Source organism: Pyricularia grisea (genome assembly GCF_004355905.1).
Source record: "Pyricularia grisea strain NI907 chromosome V map unlocalized Pyricularia_grisea_NI907_Scaffold_10, whole genome shotgun sequence".
Taxonomy (NCBI): domain Eukaryota; kingdom Fungi; phylum Ascomycota; class Sordariomycetes; order Magnaporthales; family Pyriculariaceae; genus Pyricularia; species Pyricularia grisea.
In genome coordinates, this window is record NW_022156722.1 from 606,156 (window position 1) to 627,412 (window position 21,257).

The following is a 21,257-nucleotide window of genomic DNA, read 5'->3' on the forward strand; positions in this document are numbered from 1 at the left end:
GGATAGCAGCAGAAAGAAAAGGTGACTCAAAGAAAAAGAATAAGCTGGTATGATATCTGAAGTGATCGGCGCTGATATTGTCCCTTTTCCCGCAATATATTATATTGGATGACTCAGACAACAGTCGCACCAAGGCACGTACATCTAACTTAATCCCAAACTCATGTTTGCTACGATGCGAATACTACGTATTACGTACGACGACCTTACCTCATGGATGGATATTTCGCCTCGCCGTGTGAGAGACCTGGGGGGCGAAACCACAGAAAAATGCACGGACTAGGAGAAATGGAGACTTTTTTTTTATCAATAGTAATTCGAGTTCGAATTGAATTTTCCCACGAGTGGAGTTTTCGGTCACATTGCAACCCCGAGCTGCGATTATGTACCATTTGCAGTACGTACGCGGCGATGCGGCGACTTTAGGCAGTTAAAGTAATCCAAGGATCCTAAAGGTAATCTTTGATGCCTCATTGGTCCTCCTTTACTTGAGCGACAAAGGGGAACGCCGCAGAGAAGCGTGCGTGGCGTTCAAGCCTTAGCGACTTTCAGTAATTGGGCAATTCGACCCTGAAGGAAGGAGGTTTATCTAGAGGAAGGTCAGGTAGCGAGTCTAGTCTACCTAGTTCTAGCTCATCTCGGGGTCGGGTTCATTGGACGGAATTAAGGTATAATGCCCGTCTTACCCGGGGCAGGTCTGTTGATTCTTTTTTCTTCTATTTTTTCTTTTAGCGGGTTTGTTCTAGTCTTGGCTTTCTTCTTAATTTTTTTGGATGCAGCTGAGACCAACGGTGTAGACTGTTTGTACTCATGCGGCGCCATTCCTTACTTGCATAATGCATCTCGGATTTTAAATACCAAAAGGGTACATCTCGGGCGAAAAGTAACCGATCCAACCCGTGAAGATAACTCCACCCAGAATCGGGATTAGCGTAAAACGAGAAATAGAAGTAAAGGAATTTCTGACAAAAGTTGTCATGGATTGCTCAGTCTCGGACACGTATGAAGGACGGCGTGCGTTATAGAACCCAGCCTGACCAAAGGTACGGTACCCACCCTATCACCCATCGGGAAGTTGTTCTCGGCCGACCGGTGTTTTTGGACACTGTCCGATCCGAATTCTCTCCCACCTACGCGAGAATGGGAATTAAGAATTCCCCGACTTGGAATGCACCTCGGCCTCGACAGCGCACCCTGTCCTTTTATTTATATGCCAACAGGGGTGGCCCCATCTCATTGCCCGGTCTACTGGGGACAAGGTCGGTCTTTTTGCTGTTGTTGTTTTACGGACATCATTTCCATCCAATCTTAATACTTGGTAACCCCTCGCCTCTTCTCTCTGCCCGCTGTCAATCTGATCTTTCTTCAGCTTGTCAGCAACTTGAACCCAAAAGTGAGGATTGCCTCTTTTGGCACCAGACAGCAACATCGCTCGCCCAGTTGTCGTTTCCTTGTCGGCAACCCGTGCGATAATTCGGGGCTTGGCGGAAATCCAAGGTTTTCCAGAGCCACTTGACCACTTAATTTGTTTGCTTTATGCTTAAACTTTAAGCCTTGGCAAGCAATTATCTGCTGCCTCGATCGGCAAAGGTATTCCTATTGGCAACAACGGCCAACATGGAACCCTCAGAAAAGCGCCTCGGGGACGCCCCTGAAGCTGTTGTGCCCTCTCAGACTCCTTCAAACCGCAGCCGCGGTGGCTCAGAATCCAGCATTAAAAAACAAAAGGAGGACCTCGCCAAGGCCGACTCAAAGGTTATACAACCGACTGCAGACGCCGTCGCCGATCCCGATGACATTTACAAGCACCTGCCTCCGGCCGAGGCCGAAATTCTCAAGCGCCAGGTCGACACGCCCTCCGTCAAGGTCGGCCTCGCGACCCTGTACCGCTATGCTTCGCGCAACGATCTCATCATCCTGACCATCTCGCTCATCTGCGCCATCGCCTCTGGCGCCGCGCTCCCATTGATGACTGTCATCTTTGGTAACCTTCAGGGCAGTTTTCAGGACCGATTCCTAGGAGTTACTTCGTACGACGAGTTCATGCAGACCATGACGAACTTGGTTTTGTACTTTGTCTATTTGGCCATCGGCGAGTTCATCACAACCTACATCGCCACCGTGGGTACGATCTACACAGGTGAACACATCAGCTCAAAGATTAGGGCGCACTACTTGGAAAGCTGCATGCGCCAGAACATTGGTTTCTTTGACAGTACGTGGGAATATGTTCCGAATCCATGATTATTATTGTATCATTCGATCCCGTATGCTGACTTTTTTTTTTCTTTTTTTTTTTTTTTTTTTTTTTTTTTTATAGAGCTGGGTGCTGGCGAGGTCACCACCCGCATCACTGCAGACACCAACCTTGTCCAGGAGGGTATCTCAGAAAAGGTTGGCTTGACTGTTGCCGCCTTGGCGACTTTTGTGGCGGCCTTTGTCATCGGTTTCATCATGTACTGGAAGTTGACCTTGATCCTGACTTCGACCTTTTTCGCCCTTATCTTTGTCATGGGTGGCGGCTCCTCGTTTATCATCAAGTTCAGCAAGCAAACGATCAACTCGTATGCCGAAGGTGGGAGCGTTGCTGAGGAGGTCATCAGCTCCGTTCGCAATGCCGTTGCATTTGGTACCCAGGACCGCCTTGCCCGCCAGTACGACAGCCACCTGATCAAGGCTGAGGTTACTGGTTTTAAAGTCAAGGCATCCATCGGCATGATGGTTGCAGGCATGATGTCCGTTCTGTACCTTAACTATGGTTTGGCCTTCTGGATGGGTAGCCGGTACTTGATTGAAGGTGTCATCCCGCTCTCCAAGGTCCTCATCGTCATGATGAGTGTCATGATTGGTGCCTTCAACATCGGCAACGTTGCACCCAACGTCCAGGCCTTCACCACAGCTCTAGGTGCGGCGGCCAAGATTTACACCACAATCGACCGCCAGTCCGTCTTGGATCCCTCTTCAGACGAGGGAGAGAAGATCGAGAACCTCAAGGGCACTATTCTTTTGGAGAACGTCAAGCACATCTACCCCTCGCGGCCCGAGGTCGTTGTTATGGAGGATGTGACGCTCGAGATCCCCGCCGGCAAGACGACTGCTTTGGTCGGAGCATCGGGCAGTGGAAAGTCTACTATTATCGGTCTTGTCGAGCGCTTCTACCAGCCTGTCGGAGGCAAGGTCTACCTGGACGGCCATGACATTAGCACCTTGAACCTCCGCTGGTTGAGACAAAACATTTCGCTGGTATCTCAGGAGCCCATCCTGTTCAGCGTTTCGATTTACGAGAACATCAAGCACGGTCTGATCGGCACCAAGCATGAAAACGCAGAACCGGAGGTCCAAAAGGAGCTAATCATCGAGGCTGCGAAGAAGGCAAACGCACACGATTTCATCAGCACCCTTCCTGAAGGCTACGATACCAACGTCGGCGAGCGCGGTTTCCTCATGTCTGGAGGCCAGAAGCAGCGTATCGCTATCGCCCGCGCCATCGTTTCTGACCCCAAGATTCTACTACTCGACGAAGCCACATCTGCCCTGGATACCCGCTCCGAAGGTGTGGTGCAAGCCGCTCTCGAGGCCGCCGCCGAAGGAAGGACAACCATCACCATCGCTCACAGACTCTCTACCATCAAGGACGCGCACAACATTGTTGTCATGTCTGAGGGTCGTATCGTCGAGCAGGGTAACCACAACGAGTTGCTTGAGAAGCGCGGAGCATACTACAAGCTCGTTACGGCCCAAGAGATTGCCAAGGTTACCGAGATGAGCCCGGAGGAAGAGGATGCCATCAACGAGAAGGAAGAGATTCTGATCCGCAAGGCGACCAGCAACAAAGAGAGCACCAGCTTCATCCCCGACCCCAACGACAACCTGGCCACCAAGATGGAACGAACGAAATCGGCTTCGAGCGTCGCGCTTCAGGGCCGCTCGAAGGACGCACCAAAGAAATACAGCCTGTGGACCAAGATTAAGCTTATTGCCTCGTTCAACGCGCCCGAGTGGAAGCTCATGGTTATTGGTCTTCTCTTCTCGATCATTTGCGGTGGCGGCAACCCCACACAGGCCGTCTTTTTCGCCAAGTTGATTACGTCCATGTCGGTACCCGTCAACGAGCAGACAATCCCGACCATCCAGAAGGACGTTTCCTTCTGGTGTCTCATGTACCTGATGCTTGGAATCGTTCAATTCATCGCCTTCTCCGTCCAGGGTATCCTCTTTGCCAAGTGCTCAGAGCGTCTCATTCACCGTGTCAGAGACCGAGCCTTCCGCACGATGCTACGCATGGACATTGGCGAGTTTGATAAGGAGGAGAACACTGCCGGATCTCTGACGTCCTTCCTCTCGACCGAGGCTACTCACGTTGCTGGTATCAGCGGTGTCACACTTGGTACAATCCTCATGGTCAGCACCACTTTGGTCAGCGCCTTTACTCTGAGTCTGGTTATTGGGTGGAAACTGGCGCTTGTTTGTATTTCGACCGTCCCTGTCCTTTTGGCTTGCGGTTTCCTCAGGTTCTTTATGTTGGCCCACTACCAGCGCCGCGCCAAGCGCGCCTACGACAACTCGGCCTCGTACGCATCCGAGGCCATCACCGCCATCCGGACCGTTGCCTCCCTTACACGCGAAAAGGACGTTCTCAAGCGTTACCAGGACTCGCTCGACCAGCAGGGGCGTATATCGCTCCAGTCGGTCCTCAGGTCGTCCACCCTGTACGCCGCCTCGCAATCGCTTACATTCCTGGTGCTGGCGCTCGGCTTCTGGTACGGTGGTAGCCTTTTGGGCCTTGGAGAGTACGGCATGTTCCAGTTCTTCCTTGTCTTCAGCGCCGTTATTTTCGGAGCACAGTCGGCAGGTACCATGTTCGCCTTCGCTCCTGATATGGGCAAGGCTGCACACGCGGCCGAGCAGCTCAAGACGCTCTTCGACCGGAAGCCGACCATCGACACTTGGAGCACCGATGGCGAGAAGATTGGCGATGTCAATGGCACCATCGAATTCCGTGATGTTCACTTCAGATACCCAACCCGACCGGAGCAACCCGTGCTCAGGGGCCTGGACCTCACGGTGCTGCCGGGTCAGTACGTGGCGCTGGTGGGTGCCTCTGGATGCGGAAAGTCGACAACCATTGCGCTGCTGGAGCGCTTCTACGACCCGCTGGTCGGGGGCATCTACGTTGACGGTCGCGAGATTAGCTCCCTCAACGTCAACGACTACCGGGCCCAGATCGCGCTCGTGTCGCAGGAGCCAACGTTATACAGCGGCACCATCAAGGAGAACATCCTGCTCGGCACCTCGGAGCAGGTCACGGACGAGGCGGTCGAGTTTGCCTGCCGCGAGGCCAACATCTACGACTTTATTCTCAGTCTTCCCGAGGGATTCAACACGATCGTCGGAAGCAAGGGTGCGCTGCTGTCTGGTGGACAGAAGCAGAGGATTGCGATTGCGAGGGCGTTGATTCGTGATCCCAAGATTCTGTAAGTTTTCTATTCCCTCCTTGTTATTCTACCTTTTTTGCTCTGAAATGTTACAATGACTAACAACTGAAACCTCAACAGGCTCCTCGACGAGGCAACCTCTGCTTTGGACAGTGAGAGTGAAAAGGTGGTCCAGGCGGCGCTGGACAAGGCCGCCAAGGGCCGGACGACCATCGCTGTCGCGCACCGTCTCAGCACGATCCAAAAGGCCGACATCATCTACGTTTTTGACCAGGGCAGGATCATCGAGCGGGGCACGCACTCGGAGCTCATGAAGAAGAACGGGAGGTACGCTGAGCTCGTGAACCTCCAGAGCTTGGAGAAGAGGTAGATGGAGGATATGTCGGATCCTCTCCTCCTATTTGTTTACTTTTTAATATGATCACATCCCCGGCGGCCTTCTGTTTACATGTCAATACTTTCTTGTATTTTCTGCCTCATCTGCGCTCAGGTGTGGCATTCTTTTTTCTTTGTGTTTGAAGAACTGCTAAAGATACCTCTATCGCTATTTCTCTTAATGCCTCTTTTTTTTTCTTTTTTCTCTCTCATGATTGTGTCTTTATTTGCTCAATCTCCACTTACCTTGTTGCTGGACAGAAGAGCACACTGTGGACGGCGTTCAAGATGTACGTTTCATTCCATCTCCTCTCTAGGAATGTCAAAAGCACTTTACAAGATTAGAGAGCTTCAACAACAGAATAGATTCGAAGGCTTCTGGCATAAGAAGACAATCTTTTTACCTTTCTTTTCCGTGTTTCACAATGATTCATTGACAAGTGATTGATGGGTGACAGGTTTGATTGATATGTGCCAAGGAATAAAGACAGCATGTATAGTTTGTCTTTTTTTATCAATAATAAACCCAAAAACACCCAAGAAAATAAATAAATAAATAGAAAAGCCAAGCATAAGACAAAGGTCTGGCCAGGTCGGTCGGTTTGTTACTGACGGGTAGGTGCCGGCATGACAAATTTTGTGGGTTGAGTCAAACTGCAGTCTGCCGCATTTCTTTGATGACTCTTTAGGGACAGAAAATCGGTTGCCATGGGTTCCAACGAAAGAGATGGAAATGCCCAACTGTAATGATTTGTCCTGGGCTGGCGATCCCTTCTAATTCCAGTAGATTGCGCGCATTCTATTTGTAGCTGAGGGGACATTCGACCTCCAGATCTAGAACCTACTCCGTAAGAATTCCCTGTAGAATCTTTTTGCTATTTTTTTATTTTTCCTGCAAATACTTACGTGGTGTTTTACTTCTTCTCCAAGGCAAAGATAAGGTGGGGTGCATTATCCGTCGAGCTTTTGAACGGGCATGGCTTGCGGTCTCGCATCAACTTCCTCTACTGGCACCGGTTTTTTTGCTGATCCTGTCGATCCGGCTCGCCCCCACCTGGGGTAGATTTTCAGGACAGTCGAGCAGGATTTTGCGGATTAACAAAATTTTGATAATTGTATTTTTTTTCTTCTTCTTCTTTTCCTTGGTCAGTCCTGCGATTGCTTCTTTCTGCTGATGTGATATCAAAGTTGTAATATATACCTAATTGAAAAAAAAAAAAAAAAAAAACCCCCTCAGGGACAACAAAGCACTTTTCTTGGTGACAACTTCGGCTTTGTGTCTGACGTCGAAATCCTACCCAGCGGCACGGCGGATGAAACAAAGTACTCTACATATCACATTTAACATTTACAAGAGAACGTAAGCTTCGTAAAAGGTTACAGGCATGGAAGCCCCAGCCCATTATGCTCTACCGTTGTACGAGCTTTAGAGCCTTTCTACCACGTAGGCAGACCAGGGCAATGAGCGTAGTCGAACAGGGGGACCCAGGCCAAGTAATTTGGAAGCCACCTCCTTTTTTTCTCTCTTCGCCTTCATGTTGTGCTACAATACTAAGCAGGCTTGCAGTGGAAATCAAATTTCGGAAATTTTATTTGGTCTTATCATCGGCGACCCATTTGACGGCTTTCTCCATTTTTTAAATCTACCTAATCAAGTTTACTGACGTATGGCGGCGGTTGGCGTCTTTTGGTAGCTGAGCTGAGCTGATCACACCCGCGCGTTTTTTTGGGCTTGCCCGCTGAAGATAATAATTAAAAAGCTGATAAAAAAAATAAAAAAGCACTCGGCTGCACGCGACGAGAAGGGATACTTTTAACCGAAAGTATAACATTCTGTCGTCGCAATTTGTACCTGCATACCACCGATTGAATTCACGTCTGAACAAGGTTTTCCTGGCTTTGGATGGTGAATTAATTATTTTCACAAGCCGTAACTTTCTTTTTTGTCCCCCTTCACCCGAGGAAATAAATCTTTAGCACAGACTTTTGGCAACGGCCCAACGACAACAGGGAACCGGCTTCTTTGACAGTCTCTTAGTGACTTTTAGCTCCCGTAAGCCCGCCCACGATACGGGAATGGGTCTGGAATTATTGCATTGGCGCTCATTCGTTCTTTTTCTTCAGGTCTTCAGGTATCTCTACTGAAAGAACCATGGTTTGCCATGGGCAAAATGGCGCAAGTACAATCAATGCAGAGTGTCCAACCGATACGGATGGCATCTTGGGGTTTCAGTATTGGTGATTGCAGGTCGTTGGATCCATGGAACCTTTTGCCAGCCAAGCGAATAGTGGTTGGATCTGGACTGTTGCAATATTGACATTTTTTTTGGAGATTTAATTCTCATGCATGCTACCTTGACTACGGCAATTGCAAGGTCACGGCCACCACCCTGGCTGGGGTTGCTGCCCGCCTGTTCATCCCGCATTTGTCGTTCTAGATGAGATTGATTTTTTTTGATCCCAACCTCAGCTCAGTTGCCTGCCCTACCACCTGCATATTCGCCAATTTCATCTAATCTCTCTGCTCCTGCTGTCATTTGTTTGTTTACAGCACCAGTAAATACCACAATAAGCAACCATATGTTAGTATTGCGTACGTACTCTGTAGACAAGATGGAATACATTTTTTTTCCGGGTCTGTTTCCACGCAATACATCGCCTATTCTCCACCACCTCCCGGCTAGCGCGGCCACACTCGTTAAAGTCTAGATGGGCTCCGCCGAGAATGCGACTTCGTAAACCCGTTCAGGACAAAAAAGGTCAAGGCACAGGCAATTACACTACCTACCTACCTACTCAAGAAAGAAAGAAAAGAAAGAAAAAGTACTAGTTCTAGCAAGAGCCAAGGGCAACACGCGACAGGCACTTGCCAAGTGAATCCCCGCTTGTCCCACTTCTTGGTTCCTGGCTGGCCGAGAACGAAAAGAATCCACACTAGCGAAAAGAAAGCTCTCCCCCATGGTTTCCCACCCACTTTTCCCTCGGGGTTCATGGACAATCATTGGGTCCCTTTGCTTTCTCCTCTCTTTTCCTAGGTCCTGTTTTTTGATTTGCCGCCCAGGATTCGGACTCTTGCTTCCAATATCTCGCTTTATTAATTGCATGCTCACCTCCATGGTTGCAGTGTGCCTGGGCCTCCCATTCGGCTTCGCGCTGGGCTGGAATGGGGTCAGTAAATAAACTGTTGTCCATGCCTTGGTTTTTACTACTCTAATCTTTTTGGGTGAGGGGTGTCTATCACATAAACATCCATCGCAACCCGTCCCATCTTTTACTTACCTCACCTTGCCTTTCCTTACTGTATAATTCCCCCCTCACACTCGTTTAAAGCGGCATTGTCGTCCATATTCACGACTTTCCAAAAAAGCACTTGGACTGGAATTTAACCGCGCCAATCGAATTCCGCTGTCTGTTTTGGATCTGCCCGGATTTTGTTTCTCGACCCTGCAATACCGCGTTTCGTGAACTCGGAACGCTTTCTTTACAGGCAGGAGGAAAGGTCGATCCCGAGTCAAAGTCGACTTGCTTCCGTTCCGAAGCGGGTGATCTGCAAGCATTGGGTATAAGTCGGACAACACTTTCAAAGTCCGGTGACCAGCGTAGCGGAACGACTATCAAAGGAAATAGGGAGCCGTTTTTTTACGACATTTTACACTTGTTTCGATTATCGACCGCTTTTCGAATATTGACTCCCTGTCTTGATAAAAAAAAACCCCCCCACAACGACACAGACTTGTCTTTGAACCACCGCATCGTCATCCCCACCGATCTGGTGTCACCTGAAAAAGGGGGACGATGTGTGACAGGAACCCTTCTTTACAAGCCACAATTGTCTTATAATATTGGCTATCAGTCCCAGGAGCGAAAACCTACCCAGCTATGTACAACACGCAACCACTCGGCAGCCGCCGTGGCGCCCCTTGCGCATCGACCCCAACAGCACCTCTCTTCCACAGGCCCAGGTTACAATGGGCAACGATCTTCACGATTGGCCTTTTGGGCTTTGGTTGCACAGTAGCGGCCGCGGCACCGCCACCGGTTGTTCCAGCCACGACAGAAGCCACGCCGACTCGGTTTATGACTGTCCCCGTCCCGACTTTGGCGCTGGCAGATGAGTTGGTTCTTGACACGAGGCAGCCGGTCAGGGTGGATGGGAAATGGACATTGGTGGCCGGTGAGGATGAAGCTGCTGAGCTTAGGAGGCGGAGTCCTCAAACCGATACTGAGTCGGCCACCACTACAACGTCATCGGCAGCTACCAAGGCGTCGAAGACGGTGAGCGTCTCTAGCAGTCCTCTGCCGAGTCCCTACGACACGTTATCAGCAGCAAACTTCACCACAGGCCCCACCGGGTCATGTGCAAAGTTCTACAACACCATGGTGAACCACGACAAGTTCAAGAATTGTTACCCTTTCTCTACACTTCTCGAGGTAAATATTCCCTTGCCCATCTGTCTGTTCATATCCAAAAAGAACCAAATTCGCTGACAACACACGATAGGGTTCACAATCATTCTTCGAGGCCCAAAAATCACTCGTCGGCATAACGCAGACGCTCGACGCAGCATGCAAGGCCAATGCAAACGAGTGCGCCCCATACCTCAACGAGGTGGCCAAATCTCTCATCAACTCGCAAAACTGCGGTCCAGACTACCAGCTAGAGAACAGCTTGGTCGTCTCGACGTACAACGCGCTGACGTCGTACCAGACCGTCTACAGCACCACGTGCCTGATCGACCCCACATCGTCGAGCTACTGCTTCGCCAACGCCGTCACCAACGCGACCAATCCCAACAATGCCTACTTTTACTACCTGCCCCTCAACATGACCCTGCCCTCCACGAAGGAGCTCAACTGCAACTGGTGCCTGCAGCAGACCATGGCCATCTACCAGGCCCAGTCGGCCAACCGCAAGCTGGCCATCGCCTCGACCTACCTCGCCGCCGCCGAGATTGTCAACACGAGCTGCGGCTCCGATTTTGTGAATGCCACCCTGCCCATTGCCGTTTTGCAAAACTTGGTCGGCCGTGTCAGCCCTTCGTCGTGGGTCCTCGCCCCGGTGGCATTTGCGGCTGCCATACAATGGCTTTTTTGAAAAGCATTGGGGGGATCTTTTATCGCTGACGGTTTGAAACGTTATCACGAGACACTTGAAGAAAAAAAAAGCCCTTATTTTTTTATATTCTAATTGTTTATTCATTAATTCCTATTCAGCTGTACATACTTTACTTCTGCATGGAGCGCCTCTGTTTATCATGGCGTTTGGATACCCTTTTGTTTTGATTTTGGTTTATTTGGGAGCGAGGTTCTTGTTTTTCTTTCTCTTCTTTCTACCTCATCCTTTGTGTGAGGCTAGCCCCCCTTTGGTTATTTTGGTATATAATGGTCCACGAAGCAATGGACTATATTGGATCTTGGGTTTTGAATATATGGAGGGAGAAAGAAAGGGGGAGAAAAGGGGCAAAAAGGCACAAAACGGCCTCGGACCGTCCTGTTGGACGAATAGATTCTATCCTCATGGTTTTATATGGAGAAACCAAGGCCTAAGAATAGCTTTTAGATACTCTTAATGTGTTTGGAAGCTACGAATATGCTTCACGATTTGGCCAAGACGCGTAATTGTTTTATATCAGGTGATCCCAGGATATGTCATGTCTAGGTAGTCCAGCCATTATGGCTTCGGCTTTGACGGAGGAGCAACCGGCGTCGAGTCAGTCTCTCTCTTTTTTAATACTACGAGTAACTTTGGGCCACGGATCCAGGGCAGACCATTTTTGTGTGGCGAATTTCCATCCTGGCCCGTGTTTGTCCACGGAGATTATGACATGGCGGAAAAGGACAAAGCCCGAATAAGATCGAACGCCGACTAGGCTGATACTAGCCGTCTCCGCGGGTTGTCATGCCATGCTACAGCTGCTCGACACATACGCGAATCAGTCTCCATTGCTTCTCATCCCAGCAGCTTTTGTTTGCAACTATGGTCCCCAGTCAGAAAACACAGGCCACATGTTCTCAGCTCGGGCGTCTTATAGGTATCATGTAATCATATTGTTTTCGTATCATGTTTCGCATAGTCCTAGGTCTTTTCCCCCCGATCCGATATCGCAACCTCGTTAAAACCGACCGCCCCCCCAAACTTTCCACTTGTTATATCCACCATGCGTGTATTGCTTCTAGTACAAGACCATGATCTCACTCGTCGCTTGCTGCGCGTAAGAACGTTTGCAAACAAAACAAACAGAAAAGGCAAGAGAACCAACAAAACATAAGAGAACCTCCCAATCCAAACCATGCATGTCATGCAAACCTTGCCAAATACACTTAGAGACAGAGCCCAAGTATTTCTCTGTCTCCTGAAACTCTGGAAAGTAAGAACAAGGAAACCTAGGGGGTATCTCAAGATGTTATTGGTACAAGACAAAGGGACAAAAAAAGTAAGCAAAGGAAGACGGATGAGGTGAAATTCTGGCGTCCACGGTGCCCAATGGCCGGGAGGCTTTCCCAGCCACTCTCTTTTCTTGTAAAAACCAAGCCTCTTTTGATTTGGTGGGGAGCAGACTTGAAGTTCTTTGACAAGAATACGAATCTGATCCGAGTTGCATTGTGAGCCAGGAAAGGAGACGACTTGCGCATGTTTGAACAAACAAGGAGGCCAAAAGACGTTGTATAGGTTTCGGTCCGGGTCGTAGCCGTTATAAACTGGAAACACTCTTTCATATCTTCTCACTTAGTCGGGGCGGTTCCGATGCAACCGAAGCAACAAAGTCCGAGATGGCCTCAAAATACCCCTCCTCCAAGACGCTCGAATTGTGATCCCCGTTCGGCAATGGCTTCCATATCTTGTTCGGGGCCGCAGAGAGCTCATAAAGCTGGCGCATGTGAGACGGGCTGTGTGACTCGTGAAGAACATTAGCAAATAATCTAGTTAGTGGTTGGCATAGACATCGCTAGCAAGCGGTACTCACGGAACGATCTCATCCTGCTGCCCGCTGAGGAACAGGATGGGAACCTTGGTGATATTTGGTATCGCGGAATCTGAAGGCCAAACTTGGTGGCAGAGGAAGGCAAAGTACTTGGTCGGCGGGATGACGGAGGGGATGAGTTTGCGCATGCTGAGGAAGGTATTCTCCAGAATCAGACCGACGATATCCCCCGCAGCCTGGTTCTTGCTCACCAGCCGGATGGCCACAGCACCACCCAGGCTTTGCCCGTAAACCACCAGCCGGTGCTTTCTCGTGTCGGCGCGATCCCTCAGGTAGTCTAACCCGGTCTGGGCGTCAACCATTAGCCCTGACTCGTCCGCGGTGCCGGTTGATAAGCCATAGCCGCGGTACTCGAGCATGAATACGTTGCAGCGCATAAGTTCCACCAGATGTCTTGCGATAGGTAATCTATGTCCAATGTTGCCAGCGTTGCCGTGAAACATTATAATGGTGACGTTCGAGTTGCGTCCATTGCGGGAACCGCGAATGTAAAAAGCCGAGAGCTTCTCGCCGTCTGGCGTCGGGATCGTGAGCTCTTCGAAATCTTTAATGTTGAATTGACTGGGACGTGAGACTTGGGTTCGCGAGTTCGGTGGCATGTTGGAGGAATATATCAAGGATCTGCGATGGCGAACCCCACGAAGAGGAGTATGTCAGTATTGTTTTGGTGGGGAGGGCCAATCTTCGAACCGTATCTCATCTCGGGCCTGACTGTTTACGGCTCACTCACTTTTGCTTGAAATACAACAGAGATGTCAGCACGGCGGCGACGCCCGTCGAGGCCATGGCCGGAAGCCGCATGTAGCTCGCTACGCTGGAGATGACCGAGACGGTCTGCTCCAGGAAGCTCGTAGGTGGGGGTGAGGAGGAAGAGCTCGTCATGGTATTTGTTCGTGAAGAGTCCACCAGTAAGGCGGCGAGCGCACTCGTACACAGGCAAGAAGACCCAGGAGCGAGAGAGGGGATATATAACAGGGCGTTTTATGAGGAGTTTGCTACCCAAGGTAGGTAGATAAGGCAGGTATGCGCCTTTCGGAGACCAAAAACCGCTGGGCAGGGTGCTGTCCCGGGTCGGGAAGCTGCTGCTGAACACAGCAGTGTTGATTGAGTTCCAGCAGGTCGGGCGGGCAGGTTGTACTCTTGTTGGAAGCAGACACAGCAGACACTCCTGCTGGTTCCCGCAAAGTACAGAAATCACTGACACTTTGACTTCGAGACGATGGACTGTGGAGGTTCAAATACAACCTAGGTAGGTTACAACGTAGACCCACACAAAAATAGGTACCCGACTCGACCGGTTTTTTTTTTTGGGTTTTTTTTTGCTTACTTCGTACAGCCTCTTTTGCGATCTTGAATGCAGCGGTCAAGGACAGACAGGAGGGTCTTACCAAATGGAGTACGTACAGTAATAGCAACTGCAATAGGGTCTGGCTTGTCTGAATCTGGGTCTGGCTGGGTCTTCGTCTGGGTCAGGGATTCACAGTGTCTCGTGCCTTGCGTTTGCGGCTCGGAATGATGAAATGTGGTTGGAGTTGGACGTCGTCTGAACTTGTCGCCCCACTAGGGACTGACAAGCATGCGGGGCAATTGGAGGTCAACGCGATTCCCCGAATTTGACCAGACGCTAGGGTAGGTACCTAGGTAGGTAGGTAGGTGTTTGTTGGGGGCGAAGACAGGCTGGTAGGCTGGCAACGGAGAAGTAAAATCGAACTGCCCGCCCATTAATTGAGCCTCGGTTGAAGGTGTACCAAGTATGTCGACAAGTTTAGGTCGGAGAAACCATTTTTATCTGAACATTGAGTCTTGCTTGCATCTAATAGTCGAGAATCCCACAAGTTACAAAAATGCAATGCATGTCGCGCACAGCTGTTTTTGTCATGTTGTTGATACCCACTCTCTTTGCGACGCAAAATGAAAATTGACCGGTACAACACCTTGAAAAGGTCGTTGCCGAGGTTTTAGTTTGCGTGAGCGAGCGAGCATAGCCTTATATCGTGACCATTTATTACTTCACCCGGGGGGCCCGCAACTTTTATCACTTTCTTTGATGTGATTGTGCGCTTGTGTTGCGTAAACAGTGTAATGCGTCAGGTGAGTGTTTGAAGACTGGAGAGACGCCCATTTGTCACAATCAATGGTAGCAACTCAAAAATCGATCAACGTGTTTTTCATATACCAAGAACACCTACAAGGATTAGTTTCAATCTACGCTAAACTAACTATCGTGTCCTCGGTGCGTGGCATCTGCCCACTACGGAGCTGTGTAACGCTATTACTCTCGATAATCAGGACTAAGACAAAAACACACGTCAACCTCCCCACCATGTTACTAGCAGGTAAAGGTAGTTTCAGGTGGCTAGCTGGATTGGGCAAAATGCATTTCTACCGAACGAACCAGTCTCTGCTCGGTTGTGTACAGTACAGTAACGACCTAACCTAGTTCTAGGCTTTGCGTTGCTGTCTACCAAGCAATGAAGCCTGTCAACCTGGAAACCATTCGAGAGCGCTGACCAAAGAAGCACGAATCGTGATGCGATCCATCCGAGGAACTGTTCTCGGACACAGCTAGCAGAGTAGTTGCAGGGTGGCTTGCTTATTTCGATGCAATAAACTTGCCAGTTCTACAGTGCAAATTTCAAAGTACAGTAGGACCTTCAAAAAGCCTTTTCATTCCGAAGCGGACTGTGCCCAGTTCTGCTGTACCATAGTAATTAGTTTGCGAATCACAATAGGGTTTTGCAGAACCATGACGTTTCTATGCGTGAATCAATCATATCCTGGGCTGGCATAGGAATACAATCTCAGGGGAGCGGAGCATATGTATTTGGAAAATAGCCAGGCCTATATATAGACTAACATGATTACATGGTTGAACGCAATGGACCGTCATGGTTGCTCCTAGGCAGGCAACCGCGGATCTCTTCTGGAAATAAATCGAGATTGATTGAATTCACTCAATTCAGGGCTGAGGGTGGTCTCTCGCATGGCTGCATACTTTGTCTACCGCGACAACCGCACCCAACGCCGCATCCTAACGCCAAGTCGACTGACTATTGCTCAGCTCAAGAGGCACAGTTTCGTGGCGATCCTCATCACGCTCAAAGGCAAACAGGTCCAATTGAATTCTCAACAGATCGAGGATGCAGTATCGTTGGTTGCCCCCCAAAAAAGAACCCCATCTCAAAGCCGGCGCTTAAGCCTCGTGCATCAAGATGCAGCCCAGGATGACGAGCATTCCGTCCGCCCCTTACGCATGTCTACATAAATTAGAGCACCTTGAATTTTTTATTGTTATATTTATGGAGTGAAATGGACTTGTTATATCGACAAAGAAAGGGAACCCGACCTCTGACCATGGCCACTTCGGGAAGTCCGCGTTTTGATCTCCGGATTGTTGCCGAATTGGGTCTTAAAGACCTTGTCAACCCACTAGAAATTCCATTCCCATTCAGGCGGGATCAGGAAAGGGTAGCCGGTCCAAGATGATTCTGAAACAGGATTAAGCCAAGAAAGGGGGTCCCAGAGAAGCTCGCTCGAGGTAGAATGTCGAGCGACTGGTCTGAAGCAAATGTGTCAGATGTTGGGTGTTTATAGGGTCTCGGTTACTTTTTTGACAGTAAAAAAAAAGACTTTGATGATGTTTTGCATCTAAAGCAAGACAATAACAGGTAGTTAATGTTTTTAGTGTGAACATCTCCTGCAGGTTCATGTCCACCCAACAACGCCCGGCGATGCAGCATGCAGGTAGTTAGACGCACACGCACCCACACATAATGTAGCATAAACAATAGCATGGAAAATAGAGGACGACTGGCTGCGGTTAGTACAACTGCATGGGGATGATAGTCAGGGGTTGTTGCGAAGTAACCTCGCGAGGAAGGAAGCTTTGTTTGGGATGGAATGGAACGAAATGGAGGCGCGCGCCAAACGCCAAGTACCAATGGGAACACATTGACTTTCTTTCCATGAACCAAGGGGCTGTTTCCACCCCGGGGAGTTTCCATATCGCGAAAGGTAGAGTAGATACGAAGATACCTACCTACAGTACGTAAATTGAGACAGTCCATCGGTCGGCCAATCACACACGCCGGCGTCGTGTCAGATGGTCCGCCCGCCTGTTTACCAATAACGCGATTAGAGAAGCTCACTCGCCTAGTTTCCAGTCTCCATCCAGCTTTTTTTTTTCTGCGCGTTCTGCCACTTGCACCCCCAAAAAGACAAGACTCGGCGCCGAACAAAAGAAATGTTCGAGCCGGTTTATGGTCGCGGGACGACTCGACAGCGGTCCGCGCCCGATTGAATGAGCTGAAACGCGTCACAATTTTTATTCTGGTCGTTGTCAATTGAACTCTTGTTGCAATGGGTAACGATTATAGTAGTTATCAGTGCATGCACCAATTGCAAAAGCTGGAAACAACAGCTGAAAATAAATTCCCATACCAGTCAGTGTCAATTCTTTCACTCCCTGCTGTCAAAGATTTTGATTGTCTGCCCCATATAATTACTCGTTAGGCGGCTGTGCTTCAATTACTTGCATAAAATAAGTCTAGTCTGGGGGCCCAGAAAATTTTTTGTTCTTTTTTTGGGCATCCGCACAGCGGCCAGACCAGGGCGCTGCCCACTCAAGTTTTGGTGTGTACTGTGCCTAGGAAAAAAGAGCGCCGACCCAACCCATCGGGCTACCCAAAATTTGCTGTCCTATCCGAATTTTTTTTTTTTTTTTTTATTTTTTGTTTTTTTACAATTTTTATTATTTGTTTATTTTCTCCCTGAACCCTTTTCCACCCCATAATTTCTTCACATCAAAACTTGATCAGATCAAAACAGATGAACCACTTGTCCGCTCATCCTACTGCATGCACTTTATTCGATAGATCCGCGTCCGTCTCTCCGACCTGTTCCTCCTTTCGCACTTCCCACAACCGAACGCCCAGGTCCGAAACCACAACCCCGGGCTTTCCTCTCAGGTAGACTAGGCCATATCTAGAGTTCCAAGTCTCTGCCTGGTCGTGTCCAACTCTCGCATCCGTGCCATCTTTGCGCACAGCCCATCCATCCAGTCTGATACTTGAACCTTTCGACTACAAGAAAGCCACCTTCGCTTACGAACCAGCAAGCCAGTTGCCCCTCAGCCTACAACTAGGGTTGCTTTACTGTACTGTACTGGGTACTTGATATACAATCCCGATCGCCAATCGCAACTTTGTTCGACGACGTACCACGCCTGGGAGACAACAAGCAATTCCATTCCGTACCAGGAAGCTACCTTACCTACCTTAGCTACCTTGACAGCTACCTTGACACAGCTTCCTAGGCCAACTGCCGACTTTTGTTTGCGCTCGCGCCGACGTCGGATTAAACCGATTTTTATTATCTGCGCAAGCTGCGATACCGTTGTTTACGATCTTACCAACTTTTTTCGCCTCACTTTCTTTTTCCTGCTTCAAACAAACTTTGAAGCTGTTTGCCATTTTTGCGACAGGCTCGTCCTAGACAAACAACGGCCCGCATTTTGGCAGCCCCGACCTTGACACGCCAATCAAAAGCTCAAACCTTGCGACCTGACGTACCTACCTACTGCGTGTCTTGTCTATCCTGACTAGGCACCGAGCAAAGCCAGCGCATCTATCTACGCTACGGTACCTAGGTATTCACAGTAATCGCCTCACCCAAGATGGTTTCTTTCTCCTGTGAGGTAGGTCCATCTCGTCTCTCCCATCAAAGCCTAGGAGCAAAAACGCAAAACAAAACCAAAAAAAAAAGACAGACGCCGTTCGCTCTGTCAGGCACTCTGATCCCGATCACCGATCCGTCCTATCCTTGATGCCCAGCGCGCCTTGAGCGCCTTGAGCGCCTCTGTTGCGTCCGTCGCGAGTTACCAACAAAGATCCCTGTGTCGAAGGCCACACGCATCTCCTCCTCTGCCCCTTGCCCCACGTCTCCATTCCATATCCATCCATCAATCCTTATGTGCACACCCCCCCTCCCAGTGCCTCTCAGATGCCTGACATCACACTCCCATGGCCACACCACCACACGCTGATCGACTGCCCAACTTCTTTGCCTCAAACACCCCTCCCCTTCCTGTCCGTCAATCCAGAATTGGGTCTTTCCTTTTTGTTGCTTCCCATTTGTCTTGTTATTGTGTCTGTTATACCATACCTCACGCTTTGTAGCATGATCCAATATACCCATCATAGACCAAACCACGAGACACCCTCCCTCCTTCTCTACTTACCCAATCCATTTCCCTTTTTGCTGTAAAAGGGACTCGCCCCTATCGCCGTCCTTCTCTCCGCCACCTCTTCTAACAACCGTTTTTTTGTCAACCACATAGAACTGTGGTGATGTTTTGACCAAGAAGAAGCTCGATCCGCACCGATCACGCTGCCACGGCGCAACCTTCACCTGCATCGATTGCATGACCTACTTTTACGGAACAGATTATCGTAGCCACACTGTAAGCATTGGGATCGCAAGGTAACATCGAGTGTCACCATGTACAGTGGGCTGACAATCCAAAACAGAGCTGCATCTCAGAGGAGCAAAAATACCAAGGTGCTCTGTATAAGCCCAAACAACCGAAACGCAACCAGCAAAATAATCAATTCGAGAACGAGACGCCTGTGGCGTCCGAACCACCAAAAGATATGGCACACGTCGCTTACGTCGAGGACGCGCCCGAGGAGCACGACGACTACGAAGCTTTCAACGACGATGTGGATGATGTCAGACCCAGGAGAGGACCTATGCCCGAGGCGCCAACGCCCCCGTCAGCCATGGATCAACACCCCAACGTTTTCGACTTTCTCGTTGGGAACCCCACGCCCAAGGCATCGCATTCGGACCTCAGGGCTGAGGCCAACATCCAAGAGCCGGCCAGTGAAAGCACACAACTGGTACGATTTCAGTACGACTCAGTTCCCAACGTCGACGATAAGGAGAATGCAAAAGACGGAGAGTTGGTCAAATTCGGGTCGTTGGAAACCCCGGCCAACAAGGACAAGAAGAAGAGCAGCAAGGACAAGAAGCGCAAGCGCCTGCACGTTGATACTCGCGATGCCATCATGACAGATGCCCCACCCGTCCTCCACTCGGGCCTCACTGGTGGCCTTAAAGGTCTGATGCGCGGACCGTCTGTCTTCCCGCCATCTCCCGGAGACTCGGCCGACGCTGCCGAGACACCGGCCAGCCCGCTTAAGAAGTCACGTCACTCAAAGCATGGCAGGAACCGGGTCGAAAGCATCGGAAACAATCTGATATCGATGCTGACGAGCAGCAAGCCTGCCAAGACCAAGAAACGTAAACATGGGTCGCCATCGGCCAAGAAGTCGTCCAAGCACAAGTCGGAGCACCGCAGAAGCTCATCCGACGGCGAAAAGCCCAAGAATCTTATCGAGTACAGGCCCGGATCCAAAGACAGTAGCAAGGACGGCGACGGCAAGACCATGGTTGTCTTCAACAAGTACCAGAGTCCTGCCGACCACCTGCTGAGTCTTGTCAACAAGGGCCCAGACAGCGAGCGTGGACTGAGCATGAATAAGACCCTCAAGCGCTACCACCGTGAGCGCAGCGAGTCCGGGTCCAGTCTCGGCAAGCTCATGGAGGAGAAGGAGCTCTGGCGATCTCTTCGCCTGCGTAAAAACGATCGTGGCGAGATTGTGCTCTTCTGCGTCTAAGTGATCCGCTCAAAACACAAACAGCCTCATGAAGCTTAATTTTCTTCGACCGTCATTATATCAGCACGACAACAAACTTGTATCAAACACACGGCGTTCATTGGAGTTTCTACAAATGGTTAGCAAGTAGTCCCTTGCTCTCCGTCTCTTTTCCTTAAATTTTTTGTTTGATTTTTTTGCCACAAAGGGGGGGCTTGGTCGGATCGGATTTTTCAAAGATACCAATCACTGCATTCGCATTTTGAGGGAAGGGGGAGGAAAGGGAACCCTGAAGATTTCAAAAAGGGTATATTGGAACGGAAGTGGTTGCATAATTCTGTCGCTGGGATTTTCTGAAGACAGTCGGACGGGAGGATTTGGAATATATTTTTTTGCTTCGCTAGGCGTGACTTGGGGTGTTGCTGATGGCTCAGCAAAACTTTTTTTTTATCTCCTTTCCGCGCGAGTTCTGTCAGCTGGTCTGTAGCCGAGCTATATAGAGCTTTTGCATGTGTTGAATGGGGGGAAAATATTTATGGTTTTTGATCCCGTCGCAGAACTATTCGGTGTCAAGGCTTATACCATGTTGCTCTGTCCATATACGCCTTACGGGCTGTCCCGGTCCGCACGGATGTGTGCTCTTGCATGGATGTCGTCTGTAATCGGTGTTATATTTTGCCTGGCGATCACTACAAATCCCTGCTTTTGTACATTGGCAGCTGCATTATCGTCGGTTATTTGCTCTTTGCATGTGTATATATAATTTTTTTCTTTCGTTTGTTTGCTCTCTTCCCCCCCCCCCCCCC

General features: G+C 49.7%; 4 protein-coding genes across 4 annotated transcripts; 3 read left to right on the top strand and 1 right to left on the bottom strand.

The window, feature by feature from the left end:
* The first annotated feature begins 1,021 nt into the window (after positions 1-1,021).
* On the top strand, positions 1,022-6,279 carry PgNI_11704 (uncharacterized protein). Its single transcript, XM_031131668.1, has 3 exons — positions 1,022-2,215; positions 2,321-5,474; positions 5,556-6,279. The coding sequence occupies exons 1-3, from the start codon at positions 1,618-1,620 to the stop codon at positions 5,803-5,805; spliced, it is 4,002 nt and encodes a 1,333-aa protein (XP_030976564.1). The 5' UTR covers positions 1,022-1,617; the 3' UTR covers positions 5,806-6,279.
* A 2,596-nt stretch (positions 6,280-8,875) lies between these two features.
* Positions 8,876-11,422, top strand: PgNI_11705 (uncharacterized protein). The gene is made up of 2 exons (XM_031131669.1): positions 8,876-10,241; positions 10,312-11,422. The coding sequence occupies exons 1-2, from the start codon at positions 9,690-9,692 to the stop codon at positions 10,903-10,905; spliced, it is 1,146 nt and encodes a 381-aa protein (XP_030976592.1). The 5' UTR covers positions 8,876-9,689; the 3' UTR covers positions 10,906-11,422.
* Positions 11,423-11,852: 430 nt separating this feature from the next.
* PgNI_11706 (uncharacterized protein) lies at positions 11,853-14,167 on the bottom strand. Its single transcript, XM_031131670.1, has 3 exons — positions 13,524-14,167; positions 12,776-13,414; positions 11,853-12,698 (listed from the first exon to the last, which is right to left on the bottom strand). Exons 1-3 carry the CDS (start codon positions 13,673-13,675, stop codon positions 12,524-12,526), a joined length of 966 nt encoding a protein of 321 aa, XP_030976590.1. The 5' UTR covers positions 13,676-14,167; the 3' UTR covers positions 11,853-12,523.
* A 4,646-nt stretch (positions 14,168-18,813) lies between these two features.
* PgNI_11707 (uncharacterized protein) lies at positions 18,814-21,151 on the top strand (the record flags this gene model as incomplete). Its single annotated transcript, XM_031131671.1, has 3 exons — positions 18,814-18,879; positions 19,131-19,253; positions 19,321-21,151. The coding sequence occupies 3 exons, from the start codon at positions 18,814-18,816 to the stop codon at positions 20,470-20,472; spliced, it is 1,341 nt and encodes a 446-aa protein (XP_030976591.1). The 3' UTR covers positions 20,473-21,151.
* Positions 21,152-21,257: the final 106 nt, after the last annotated feature.